The 13546-nt window shown below is 42.8% G+C and overlaps 1 protein-coding gene and 1 non-coding gene across 2 annotated transcripts in view; both read left to right on the top strand.

The window, feature by feature from the left end:
• smo (smoothened, frizzled class receptor) overlaps window positions 1-13546 on the top strand; it is a 174668-nt gene that overhangs the window by 119993 nt on the left and 41129 nt on the right. Inside the window, exon 10 of the mRNA XM_080268125.1 lies at window positions 10884-11069. Coding sequence (XP_080124251.1) covers window positions 10884-11069 — 186 coding nt within the window. The remainder of the gene's footprint in view (window positions 1-10883; window positions 11070-13546) is intronic.
• LOC145394228 (5S ribosomal RNA) lies at window positions 411-529 on the top strand. Its single transcript, XR_013896334.1, has one exon. It is a non-coding gene; the product is annotated as a 5S ribosomal RNA (ribosomal RNA).

Genomic DNA, 13546 nt, shown 5'->3' with positions numbered 1-13546 from the left:
TGTTAAGAATAAACTCAAAAACTTTTGAGAGACAGGACGTTAAAGCAATTGGACGATAGTTAGAGGGTTGGGAACCACCAGGCGCCAAGATTTGGTTATGTTGTTACCACCCAGCGTAGTACTGATGGTTTCCTGGTGTGCAAGGAAACCATTTGACTTGTCACTCAGTGTAATCACTGTAGACAGAAGGAAGAGGAAAGAATGGAAGATAAACAGAAGAATAAGTAAGGAAAGAAGGAAGGAAGAGAGGAAAGGGCAGGAACCCAAGAGCAGCACAACATCAAGTGAGTGGATGGTGAGTGCCCCCACCTACCACTATGTCTTCTTCTTCGTATTCTTATTTTTCTTGTTCATATTCTTCTTATTTTTCTTCTTCTTCGTATTCTTCTTCATACTGTTATTATTTTTACAGTAACGGCCATACCATGTTGAGTACACCGCTTCCCGTCCGATCAGTGAAGATAAGCAACGTTGGGTCTGGTTAGTACCTGGATGGGTGACCGCCTGGGAACACCAGATGCTGTTGGCATCCCTACGTGTCAAGTGGGGTTGGTGGAGGATTAGTGCCCCTCCCTGTAAAACAGTTAACTCTAAGCCCTTGGCCACCCCATTTGGGATACATGGCGTCTGGTAATGAATGAATGAATGACTTGGTGTTAGGTGCAAGCGCTCACCATCCACTCACTCGATGTAATGCCGCTGTCTGGTGACTGCCCTTTCTACTCTTCCTTACTTCTTTCTTTCCTTCCTCTTCTGCCTTCTCTCCTTCATTCTTTCCTCTTTCTTCTGTCTATGGATGACTCTACGCTGATTGACAAGCCACATGGTTTCCTGTACACCAGGAAACCATTTACTGTGCTGCATGGTAACCATATAACCAAGTTATGATGCCTGGTGGTTTAGTGGGTAATTAGGGTGCTCCAGTCGGATTGAACTTGTGTAAGTTTATATCGAAGAGGGGATTGGTGTTTATTGCTCGTGTAATGCCACTCAGGAATGAGGCTGGCCACTCTCATCTTAAATGTCAGGACCTACTTGCCTAGCCCTGGGCTCCTATGCTCCTCATGGGGCAATGCAGGATTAGATGATATATGCATGTATGTATTACAGTATAGTAATACCTCAATATACGATACCCCTAGATGTGATACCCCGTCTTAATGATGGGGGTAGAAATTGCACCATACCCTGCCTAATGATGGCCAAACCCTAGTTTAACGATGGGTTTTGATTTTTCTTACTGATTTTGATGATATTCATTCATTCATTCATTGCCAGACGCCATGTATCCCAGACGGGGTGGCCAATGGCTTAGAGTTAATTGTTTTACAGGGAGGGGCACTAATCCTCCACCAACCCCACTTGACACGTAGGGATGCCAACAGCATCTGGTGTTCCCAGGCGGTCACCCATCCAAGTACTAACCAGACCCAACGTTGCTTAACTTCGCTGATCGGACGGGAAGCGGTGTACTCCGATGATATTTTAGACTAAAATTGTGTGTTTAGGTTGATTTATAAACTGTTTTTAGACTTCGATTAATGTGTTTTAACCATAGGTGGGGTGAACATTGTCATTTTGGGGTACAGTTTGCTAAGCTTGATTTTTTCCAGATTTATATATTATAATATTCAAGTTTGATTTGTTAGTTTTAGTGAGTGTGTTAGGCTTAGGTTACTTCCTTGACAGCTGTTAGGCCTTTTAGGTTGCCTTTAAACCTGTTCTTGGGCTCATCTGGGTGGGTTTTGGACTTGTTTTGGGGGGAAACCCAAGGCTGGTAAACGGTCCACATTGAAATACTGTACATGTTAAAAGTACCCCAATATACGATAGCCCGCCTAACAATGAGGTTTTACCAAACCAATTAGATTGTTAAACTGGGGTATGCCTGTACTACCACCACCGTACTACTACTGCTACTACTACTACTACTACTACTACTGCTGCTACTGCTACTGCTGCTGCTACTAGCTACTGCTGCTGCTACTACTGCTACTGCTGCTACTGCTACTACTACTACTACTGCTGCTATACTACTACTACTACTACTTGTTTTTTCCAAAATAAATACAATCACCTCAATCCATTTGGGAATTATATTGTGAAGATCAAAACCAGCCTTCATGTTGCAGTTCACCATTTGGAGTGGTAATGTGAATGTTAACTCTGACCCTTATATTACAGTCTGTTGGCCTCAAACATGCCAACAGCTTTGGTTACCAACCATCAACTACAGTAGAACCTCTCTCATTCAGACTATATGGGGGGAAGGTTTGTCCGAATTAGCAGATTGTCCGGACCATCAGGGTAATCTCCAGTTCATACCAAAAACTATCTACATAGGGTATGTTTGTTAATTATTAACATATGTGGCATATGTCAACCCTACATAACTGCAAAAGATGAAAGGATACTAAAATAACCAAACTAATCATGTACGATAGTTTTGTATTGCATAATTTACAGGTAAGGCCATGACAAGAAACTAGCCTACATTTTAAATTGTAGTAAGTGACTAAGGCCCGTGTAGGCAAAAAAATAAATAAATTAATTAACTGTAATATTTGGAATAAAAATAAAACTTATGTAGGCAAAAAATACATTGTCATCTTTGGCATATTGATAACGCCCATATGGGCAAGAAACTAATGTTTGATGTACAAGTAAAGCACATTTAAGTACAAAAAATAACCTGCAGTAATCACTAAACACTGCAGAATATTCTGACCCATTTTTGTGTAAGCAAACTCCTCCTTTTACCACTTTTATTCATTGCAGAAGCTACACTTGCATTAAGGGGCATGATAAGGAGGATTAACTTTTGAAATACAGTGTAAAAATATAAATGGTTGGTGAACTAGTTGGTGGAACGAATGCTAGTGTGTGTTTAAACAGGCGCCCATGTTGCGACCTAGCGTGATCCGAGACTAAATGAATGACAATCGCTTTCCGCGCTGATACTGAATATGACTTTAGAATTACTTTCAACATATTTTTGGAGCTTATTATTTTTAAATTTTGTCCGAATTAACAGAAATCCGGATTAAAGGGGTCCGGACCAAGGAGGTTCTACTGTGCTACTTTTATTACTGTACGTTATTTTTATTAATGAGCGTCGTGGGTTGGGGCACTCACCATCCACTCACTCGATGTAGTGCTGCTCTCAGGTGCCTGCCCTTTCCTCTCTTCCTTCCATCTTTCCTTCCTTCCTCTTCTGTCTTTCTTTCCTTAATTCTTTCCTCTTCCTTCTGTCTTCGGGTGACTCTACACTGAGTGAGAAGCCAAGTGATTTCCTGTACACCAGGATACCATTTACTATTCTGGGTGGTAATCATATAACCAAATTATGGCACCTGGTGGTTCAGTGGGTAATTAAGGTGCTCCAATTGGATTGAGCTTGTGTAGGGTTATATCCAAGGAGTGGTTGGGGTTTATTGTTCATGTAATGCCACTCAGGGATGAGTGAGACTGGTCACTCTCATCTTAAATATCAGGACCAACTTGTCTAGCCCCAGGCTTCTATGCTTCTCAGGGGCAACACTGGATTGGATGATGAATGAATGAATGAACATTACAGTGCATTAATCTGTTGGAGTTGCTGGTCTATGTGACTCGACCACAGTAGCGTCATAATCCTTACATGCCAGAGAGACAGGCCCAAGGGCTGATGATTTTGTGCCCCGGAGGCAGAGGAGTGCAGACCTCATGAGGAAGAATGACAGTCGACATCTCATCCTGGCCATAATAGAACTCTGTGGTTGACGCTTCTTCTCAGAAAGAACCTCTTCCAGTCTTGAGTAGAATCTCCCTGCTTCTGGACCCATCCCACCTGTTGCTGTGAACACAAGGGGAGTGAGTCATCTGTGGTCCACATGTTGGATCCTTTCTTGATAGTTCCCGTTTTCTCTTGTTCATTACTTTTGTGTGCTGCCTCAAGAGACAGTTCTTGATGACATGCTGCCGTAGGATCAAATATCCAAATCCGAAGAAAGCCCTCTGCCCATGTGTCCAGAAACCTTGAGCACTGATATGCACTCTTGCATCACTTGATGTGTTTGCTGTTCTGTGGATGGAATGCTCACCAGCTAGAGGTAGCAGAGCTGGCTTTATGATGACATCATGGCATATTTCCTGTAGCATCTTGACAGTGAGGTTGCGTACTTCATTATGTTGTATGCAAACAAAGGCTCCCTTCATGCAAACCATTGCATGGTTTGCATCAAAGACAGTGGCACAGGCACGGTGTTGAGGTAGATTATCTATTGGTCACCCATATCTCAAGGCTATGGCATCAATAAATTCTTGTTTGTTGAATTGGAAGCCTTTTGCCTTGAGAGTCAGGGTTGTCAGCCAGTTCAGTGCCCTAACTTCCTTTGCCATTTCAACTCTTCTGCATTGGTCTGCTGTAAGTTGTCCTGTTATGTGCTGCAGCTGGTCCTTTTGTATTGTTTTTCTCTCTTTGCTTATCTGCCTCTGTATGTCTTTATGCCTTTGATGGTCGATTTCATTCATCTCAGCCTGGGCGCAAATCTTCTGTGACAGGGATTTGGTGAGTCTATGTGAATTTCTGTGTTCGTAGTTTGCCACAGTTGGTGGATTTACAATGCCAAGGCCACCCATCCTGGGTGGTAGCGCTACAAGATCCCTGTCTTATGGTGTGGGGATGTGGCCATTGGTCAGTGATAGGAGGAATGATTCCCTGATAGCATCCTTCAGTGGTTGTAGCAGCAACTTGATGTCAAGGTTGGTCCACATCTCGAAGGTCCATTTGTTCTTTACACCATACATAAATGCATAAATGTGTTGTATGATGCATGGGGTTCTGTTTTTGCATGGCTGGATAGTACTGTACATGTATTTCTTCTACCCATGTCCTTACCTTATCACTCACCTATCGGAATCACAGCACGTAGATCCCTCTGACCTTCTTTAGTCACTGTCACGTTTGTGTCTCTGAAGGCCTCCTGTGCATCATGATAGTAAGCTGGTTTCATGATCAAGATGGACTTACATGCATTAGAGTAGTAACCTATTTCAGGGCCATGGGATGTTACAAGGTCCCAGCATTTCCTCACATCTTCCACCTCACCATCCCCTGTGAGATCAACAGCATAGGCTACTTGTTTTACACTGGTGGCCTCGTATTTGATCTGTAGTTGCAGCACTGTCATAGCCAGGGCATACATAGCCATGGCAATGGGATCCCCCTGGGTAGTTCCTTCTGTGGATTGGATTACACCAACATCATGAGCAGCTATCTTACCCACAGCGTAGAAGTCTGCTGGTTCTTTGTAGGTGTTTTTGACATACTGGGCAAATGCTGGGCATTTAACCTTGATGTTGTGCAGTATTGCCTTTCATTTGATATAATTAAATGTTTGAGGCATCAACTAGTAATACTGCCTGACAGCCCTCTTCCTTATATATTTTCCCCATGGAGTGAATTGCCACCTCACCTCCTACCTGCTGGCCTGCACGCACTTGAAGGTTGCCAGCCGCCTGCTTAACATCATCTTTCACCTCCTCCATGGTGCATTTTCTTATACAGAAATCTGTCTTAAGACTTCACCCACCCTGATGGGCCTACATCCTGGGTTCTTAACAAGGGGGATTAGTCTGCGTCATTGCTTGAATGTTGTTGCACTGACTTGAAGCCAGCTTCCTCACCAGTGAGGCAATGATGTTACACATGTCTGTTGCTGCCTCTCCAAATTTGATGTTACTGAGGATTACTCACCAAGATTTTGCATCCAGGCCTGATGGTCTGCATTGCCTTTTCCACGCCATGTCTCCAATTATCGTGTCATATATGATAGCATTGACTGGAGTGTAGTTCCCGTCAAGCTTCGACTGGGCACTTGCTTGTCGTGCAGTCGGGTGTTTTACCTTTAGTTGTTGCATTGTTTCATTTGTCAGGTCGAGTACTCCGTGTGATGATTCAGCTGACAGGGATCTTGTTGCCATCGAGACCTTCCCCTGTCTCATCTTGCTGCCAAAAATCCTTGCCATATGCCATTGGTATTCTGGTTTCTTTTGCCTGGGTTGCCTATTCTCATTTGCAAGGCCCTTGCCTCCTCAAGCAGGTTGTCAACTTTGCCTCTTTTCCATGTTTCAGGTCACCTTTGGATGGCCTTAATATTTTCTGTGATGTTTGCTCTTGGGTAGGTCTTGATAAGGAAAAGATATGGTACCCAGTGCAAGGACCTTAAGAGAGATTGAGGCAGTGGGTGAGTTATTATTGTAATATGCTGTTAGGTGAGTAATTTCCTTGATTATGTCAAAGCATTGCATTTGGGAGCTTCGAAAAGGTTACTTGACAACTATCCAACTATTTTATTATGTGTTGTGTTCACCCAGGTTACTGCATTTTCTCTGGATTTGCCCATCCAATACGTGGGATGACCTTCCTGCCCAGGCCTGCGAGACTGTTCTGCTTCCCCGTTGTTCATGTCATGATTGTTCTGGGGACGTATAATATCAAGGTGATACCCTCTTTCGTGCACTTCTCCATGGTAGTCTTCATCTTGAGCTTCATTTCAGTTATATACTTCGTGATGTTCTTCATCCCCAGCTTGACTGCTGTTCACTTCCCCATGGTGATTAAATCCACTCCATACCTCCATACCTCTCACATATTGGCATCTATCCCTATCCCTTCTATCACCATGGAGTCTTTCACCACTACGAATGTTAGTGTGATTGTGTATATTCTCAGTGACCGCCTCATTAATTTCCATGTCACCATTCATTCGCCTGTCATGTTTGAAGTGGTCAGATGCCTCTTCTGGGGGGCTGTGATTTCCCAACACATTCATTATAGGCATTAATATATAGGCATTAATGTGTCATAGCACAATATGTAATAGATGTAGGTATTAATAGAAGCATTGACATGTCATAGCACATTGTGTAACACTAATGCAATGTGTAGTGTCTCTGGTGGAGACATACACAGCCTCTAGCAAGAAATGCCAGTACGCATGATGTACTGTATATCAACATACCCTTTTTAGCTCAGACAATACAAAAATTTCATGATACTGCAGTATGACCAACTTGAGCCAGTTATCTGATGTCATGAAACTACTCATGGAAAGATACCACACACACACACACACACACACACACACACACACACACACACACACACACACACACACACACACACACACACACACACACACACACACACACACACACACACACACACACACACACACACACACACACACACACACACACACACACACACACACACACACACACACACACACACACACACACACACACACACACACACACACACACACACACACACACACACACACACACACACACACACACACACACACACACACACACACACACACACACACACACACACACACCGATTGGAATATATAGACTGGGAAATCGGAGAGGTAGGCAGTGAAGGAGAGAACCTGAGAGAACAATCGAGAGGATAAGGCAGGAGATTGGGTAGCTAGCAGGTTTGCCATCACGCTACATTATGCTGTCAATCACATCACGATATAACTATGTACAGTAAATTCTGTAACCCAAGAGTGCGTGTAACTCACCTCACCAATGTTACAAGATAGACAGAGAGGTCAGTGAGACAGAGTGGCACCTACCCCTCAGCGAACTTTCCAGTGCCTCACAATTATATCAATAGCTGACCACATTAATCTCCACATGCTGAGCTGTGATTATCTACAAGGGCAGCACTGTCAACAGTGGTGGTTGCTGCAATCTACAATACATCTATGGTACACCTTCAATCTCTCTCTATCTGAGTAACACCTCAGCTACATCTGTCAACATTCTCACAGAAAGGTCGAGCCTACAGTTTGTACACGGTGACCTGTTTATTGTACAGGAGCACCTGATACACTTATGCTGCCTACTGGAGCATGGACAACAATACTGTGGCATGGCTTTAGTGTTGATAAAGTTTTTATACTGCAGTACAGTTCAGTGCTAATAATATTATTATGGCTACCTTTTTGTAGCCATAATAATAAGTAGTAGCAGCAGCTGCTACTGCTGCTACTACTACTACTGCTACGGCTACCACTACTGCTACTACTACTACTACTGCTACTACTACTACTACTGCTACTACTACCACTACTGCTACTGCTACTACTACTACTACTACTACTACTACAACTACTACTACTACAACTACTACTACTACTACTGCTACTACTGCTACTACTACTGCTACTACTACTACTACTATTTTTTCCCTTTATTGGTGGATGAGTTTGGGAGAGTGTGTAAGAAAAGGAATCTAAAGGTGAATGTAGGGAAGAGTAAAGTGATGGTCTTTGAGAGAGGTGAAGTCAGTGAATGTACAGCGAGGTTGGATGGTGAGGAATTGGAAAATGTGAGTACGTGTAAGTACTTGGGTAGTGTGATGAGTAAGGATGGAGGTTTGGAGGGTGAAGTGCTTGAAAGGGTACAGCAGGGAAGAAAGGTTGCTGGTTCCTTGAAAGCAGTGATAAGAAACAGGGAAGTGAGCATGGAAGTGAAAAAGTTACTACATGACAGTATTGTGATGCCAACTCTAACGTATGGAAGTGAAGCTTGGACGTTGTTGGGGACACAAGTCGAGTGAGAGCAGTGGAAATGAGTTATATTAAGAGGAGCCTGTGGAGTCACATGGAGAGATAGGCTGATGAATGAGGATATAAAGGAGCGTTGTGGTGTGGATGTGGATGTGATAGGAAGCGTTATGAGGAACACACTGAGGTGGTTTGGCCATGTGGAGAGGATGGAAGGTGAAAGACTGACTGATGTGAGTGAGGTGGAGGGCGGAAGAGGGAGGGGGAGGCCGAGGATGAGATGGAGGGATGGGGTGGAGAGGTATATGAGAGAGGGGGGTGTGAGTTGGGAGCAGGGCAGTGAAATGGCGGGGGACAGGGCGACTTGGAGGCGATTTGTTTGTGGCCACCCCAAACGGGATTGAGGCGTCTGGCAATAGATAGATAGATAGATAGATTTTCCAGTTTGTGTGAACATGAGAAATTGAGTTATGATGATGATGTTGATGATTTTAATGACTGGTGATATATAAGGATAGAGTTGAATAATTGAAGATCAGGTTATGATATTCTGAAGACATGTTACTAATGAGTTTGACAATACAGTAAACCCTCAGTTATTTAGACATAATAGAGTCAAAGGCATGTCCGGGTAGTGGCAAGATCGGGATAATGAACGCTATTCCCCTACTGTAGCCAGATCCTACCTATACCCAAACTCCAACCTATCTCTAACCTATTTTGTACAGTACCTGTGCTTAATTTGGCAGTTTTCCAGTCATTCAGGCATATTTAGACATCAAAACACACAAGGGGGTATCCAAAGTAATGCCAAACACCAGGAAAACCATGCAGAAAAACCACTGAAAACCAAAAAAACATCCTACCTAAACACTGCTGTATGCACAGTACCCCTCCATATTTTGGCAGAGTTTTTCAGTCATTCTGCCATATTTTGACATCAAAACATACATAGGGTTATCCAAAATGATTTTCAACACCAAGAAAACCATGCAAAAAAAAAAAAAAATTAAAACCAAAAAACACCCTACCTATACATCACTGTACAGTACCCCTCCTAATATTGGCACTGTTTTTAGGTCAATCTGCCATATTTAGACATCAAAACACACATAGGATTAAACATCAAGAAAACAATGCATAACCAATAAAAATCCACAATAAAACTGAAGACGTTTTAAAAATCAGTTATATGTGATGAGTGTTTTGCTCTCAGGGCTCAAGAAAAATTCCACGGCCAAGTATGCCACTGGAAATTGGTTATATTGGTATAAATGGTATAGCATCATCTTTGCTGATGTTCATACTATAAGATAAACTAATAAAAACACACAAAACTGTTAAGTAAAAGTACAGAAATGCAGTGAGAATAAAATGTTCAGGAATAAAACTTATCTTCATATAACTTCCCACCATCCTGGTGCAAAATTTTGCCAGAACCTTCCAAGAGTTAAGAATATACCTAGTTACAAAAATTTCATGAGCTTTCTCGTGGATTTTGCGGAATTTTAATACGACCAATAGTAGTTGAATAAATCGCAAAAAACTTTGAAAACTCATGAGTCAGTGTTATCACCACGGAGGAAGGTAAGGACTGAGGGAGTGAAGGGAGAGCTGGGAGGGTATGGAGGAGGGATGGGAGGGGGGGTGAGAAGCAAGGCTGTGGACAGGATTCTCCCTCTTCTGTCAACAGGCGGATGGGCGCTTTTACTGTACATTTACTTGTGGCTTGCGGTCCATTAGATGCTGAGTGGCCATTCGGAAACGCAACTCATAGTGACCAGGGGACTTTCAACATTTGGTAGAGAGGCGGACGGCCACTGTCGTTGAACATGTACTCGTGGCTTGTGGTCTGTTTTCAGTGATGGTGGCGGTTGGGAAAGACTTAGCCTGGTGGCAGCATGATATTGGATATTTGGTTGGGATGCGTACAGACATTTTGACACTGCTTGCGGTTTATAGTCGTATTACTCGGGTGCTGGAGGTTCTTTGGAAGTGGTCAGATGAGCGTGCGGCTTTGACCATTCAGTACAGGGGCGGATGGACATTTTATCTCCGGTAGTGGATTATGGACTACTTCCCGCTCACGGCTCAAGCCCAGTGGTCACAATACCAAATATTTGAACATGTCGGCTGGCCGGCTGGAGCTTTCTGGGACTTTTACGTCTGGATAATAGCAAGTAAATTCAGATAATGGTTTAATAGAGCCAAGGTCCAGCATCTGAATAAGGAACACATCTGGATACAGAGATTCCAGATAAATGAGGGACTACTGTGCTGTATAATATTTAGGTGACTTCCCATACCTGACAGGTGTGTGACAAATATGACGGCCCCGGCTGAGGTTGGTGGGGGAGGATCGTCATGTGAGTTATCAGCGCGACCCAGCATCAATGTCTTCAAACTCCATCTCTTGGCCTTCTTTGGTGCTGGGATCATCATGTCATCGTGGTGCTGGACACCCAACACTGTTCATTCATGGAAGCGCTTCCTCAGGAGGTACAGTACTCATTACCATATATCACAGCATATAAAGTAGTGCACTGTTCAATGTGCACCCTGATTTTAGAAGAGCAAGTCTAGGAGAGAAAGGTTTTGACTCCTAATGAACACCCACTACAACCCTAGCTTGATATAGACATATTCACACCAATGCACACTCACTTTTCAGTATCTCCATTCAGTACTGTCCATCAGTCAGCAGTTTCATTATTAATGAATATAGGAAGTACCACAGTCTTACATTTTAAACACAACAAAGTACTTCATCCCATCCTTCTGCCTCTGTACTGAGTATGAACCATATGGATTTGTATCAGTAGTACATATTCACCTCTCAGTGTATCTCTGATCAATACATTTCATCAATCTGCTGTGTAAAAATGAAATTTGTAAGACAGTCATATGTTCACCTGAGATTGCTTCAGTCCACCCCTCTTCTCTGTTGAGCTTGTCCCAGCTGGGTTGTTCCTCAAGTCACATGTGTGTAATACATCAGCTTGATTCATTGTTTTGTTTCATTTATAAAGGCCCCAGCATGCATGCATGCATCAGCCTTGGTCATCTAATGGTGGCCTTCCATGCTGCTCGATCTCTGGCAGCCACCCTGTTCAGTCTTTTATCCCTGAGGTCACACCATGACCTTGTCCCAGGTCTTTTTCGGTCTGCCCCTCTCAGCCTCACTCTTGACTTTCACACTTCTTATTTTCTGCACCATATTGTCATCCTCCATCCTCTCCACATGTCCAAACCATCTCAGTCTACCTTACCTTGTCACAACACCAGTACACTCCAGTCCCATCCTTCCTCTAAACTCTTCCATCGCAGACCTAGCCTCTGCAGGTCTTGCATTCAGAGATACACTGCACATCCATCTAATCATTGTCATTTCAGTAAGTTTGAGCCTGTGAATATTCTCTTCCTTTACTGTCCAGGTCTCACTACCATACAGCATTACACTCCTAACTCATGTCACTTACAAAGATCCCATAACACAGTGGGAGAGCCCTGTCAGTGTCAGGAGAGGCAACAGCTCCCTGAACTTCTTCCAACCACTCCTCCCTCTAGCCACAGAGCTACCTCCAGCCCCACCTTCAGCACATAACATGTCTCCCAGGCAATAAAACTCTTCCATACACACTAGGTGGTTTTGGCACTTAGTTGAACTTCTGGTCCATAGAAAACATCAGCTGTACAGTGGCCAACCCTCATAGGGGGATATTTAAATAGGAAGTATGGTGTTATTCTTATGTATGTATATATGCAGGATAAAACGTTTATGGATTCATCGGATCACTGTTGCCACTAACACACCCTCTTTGAGAGAGTGGTGAGAGTATCAGGTGTGGGGTTAATGTTGGCACTATCACAACTGCTTTGATTAGCTTAGATGGTAAATGTGTCTGATGATGATGTAAATGATGGTACTACTACACCCTCTTTGATAGGCAGTGTGGTAAAAGTTTTAATTGATGGAAATAATGATAACACTAACACATTCTCTTAATTAGAGCCCCGCAAACTCCTGAAAGTTGCCAGTGGCCGCCCGATCACTAAATAGCATGGGGTCACTACCCGCTTACAGTCGGTGTACCTTCATTTAAAAAATTCCTGTCGGGATTATTACTCATGCATAAAGCATTGTACCAGTATTATTTTCATCTTAGATATTTTACTGATGCTCTAAACAAGATTTACGCTGAAAAGTTCTCCTTAGAGTTTACTAAAAGTCATGAAAGCTTGTTGTATGTTTTTTGCATTCAGCACATTTTTATCAAGTGTCATGAATCTCAGTTTTTGGAAAAATCTTCTTACATTTTCCAAAGATCATACTTTCATTTGGCAGATCCTGACATGATTCTGTCCATTATACATTTAACAATAGTAAGTATTGTACAGCCGAAGTCTTAGGTGGCCGAGATCAGCGGCCTGAATTTTTAAAGGTATGGCAATCCTCTTGCTTTGAGAAAATGTCTCAGTTCGGCCACAATCTATTTTTCCACATATATTTTAGCTGCACAGTCGACCACGGCAGTATATTTTCCGGATTTATCGACTGATTTCAAAAGGCTCGGGCGTCAGGTGTGGTGTATACACATCATCAGCACCACCCTGGGCCCCTGGCAGCGGGCACACAAACTATGCCATGCTACCCATGAGAAAGCACCTCCATTTGAGTTCAGTGAGTTTGTATGATCTTCAATTGCTTAAGTACCATGTTTCCTTCAGTTGTTAAGTAAGATACAGTTTTGTTATACCCATTTACCATTTTTCCTTACAAATGTACATTCGCCACCTAAAAACATGACAGTGATCAATACTCAGGCAACATAATACTCACATGTAGGCTGTCCCTTAACTGAGATGGACGCAGCCTTCCATTTCTATTATATTTTTGATAAAGAAGCTATTTTTTTCTCCATTATTAAATGTAGATGTCAATATATATCCTGTTTTCAGTAAAGTAACACAAAAAT

Source organism: Coenobita brevimanus, chromosome 26, assembly GCF_032717465.1.
Source record: "Coenobita brevimanus isolate Jiangsu-jjx chromosome 26, ASM3271746v2, whole genome shotgun sequence".
NCBI lineage: Eukaryota > Metazoa > Arthropoda > Malacostraca > Decapoda > Coenobitidae > Coenobita > Coenobita brevimanus.
Note: the sequence above shows the minus strand (reverse complement) of the source record. Positions and strands in the feature narration are given on the sequence as shown.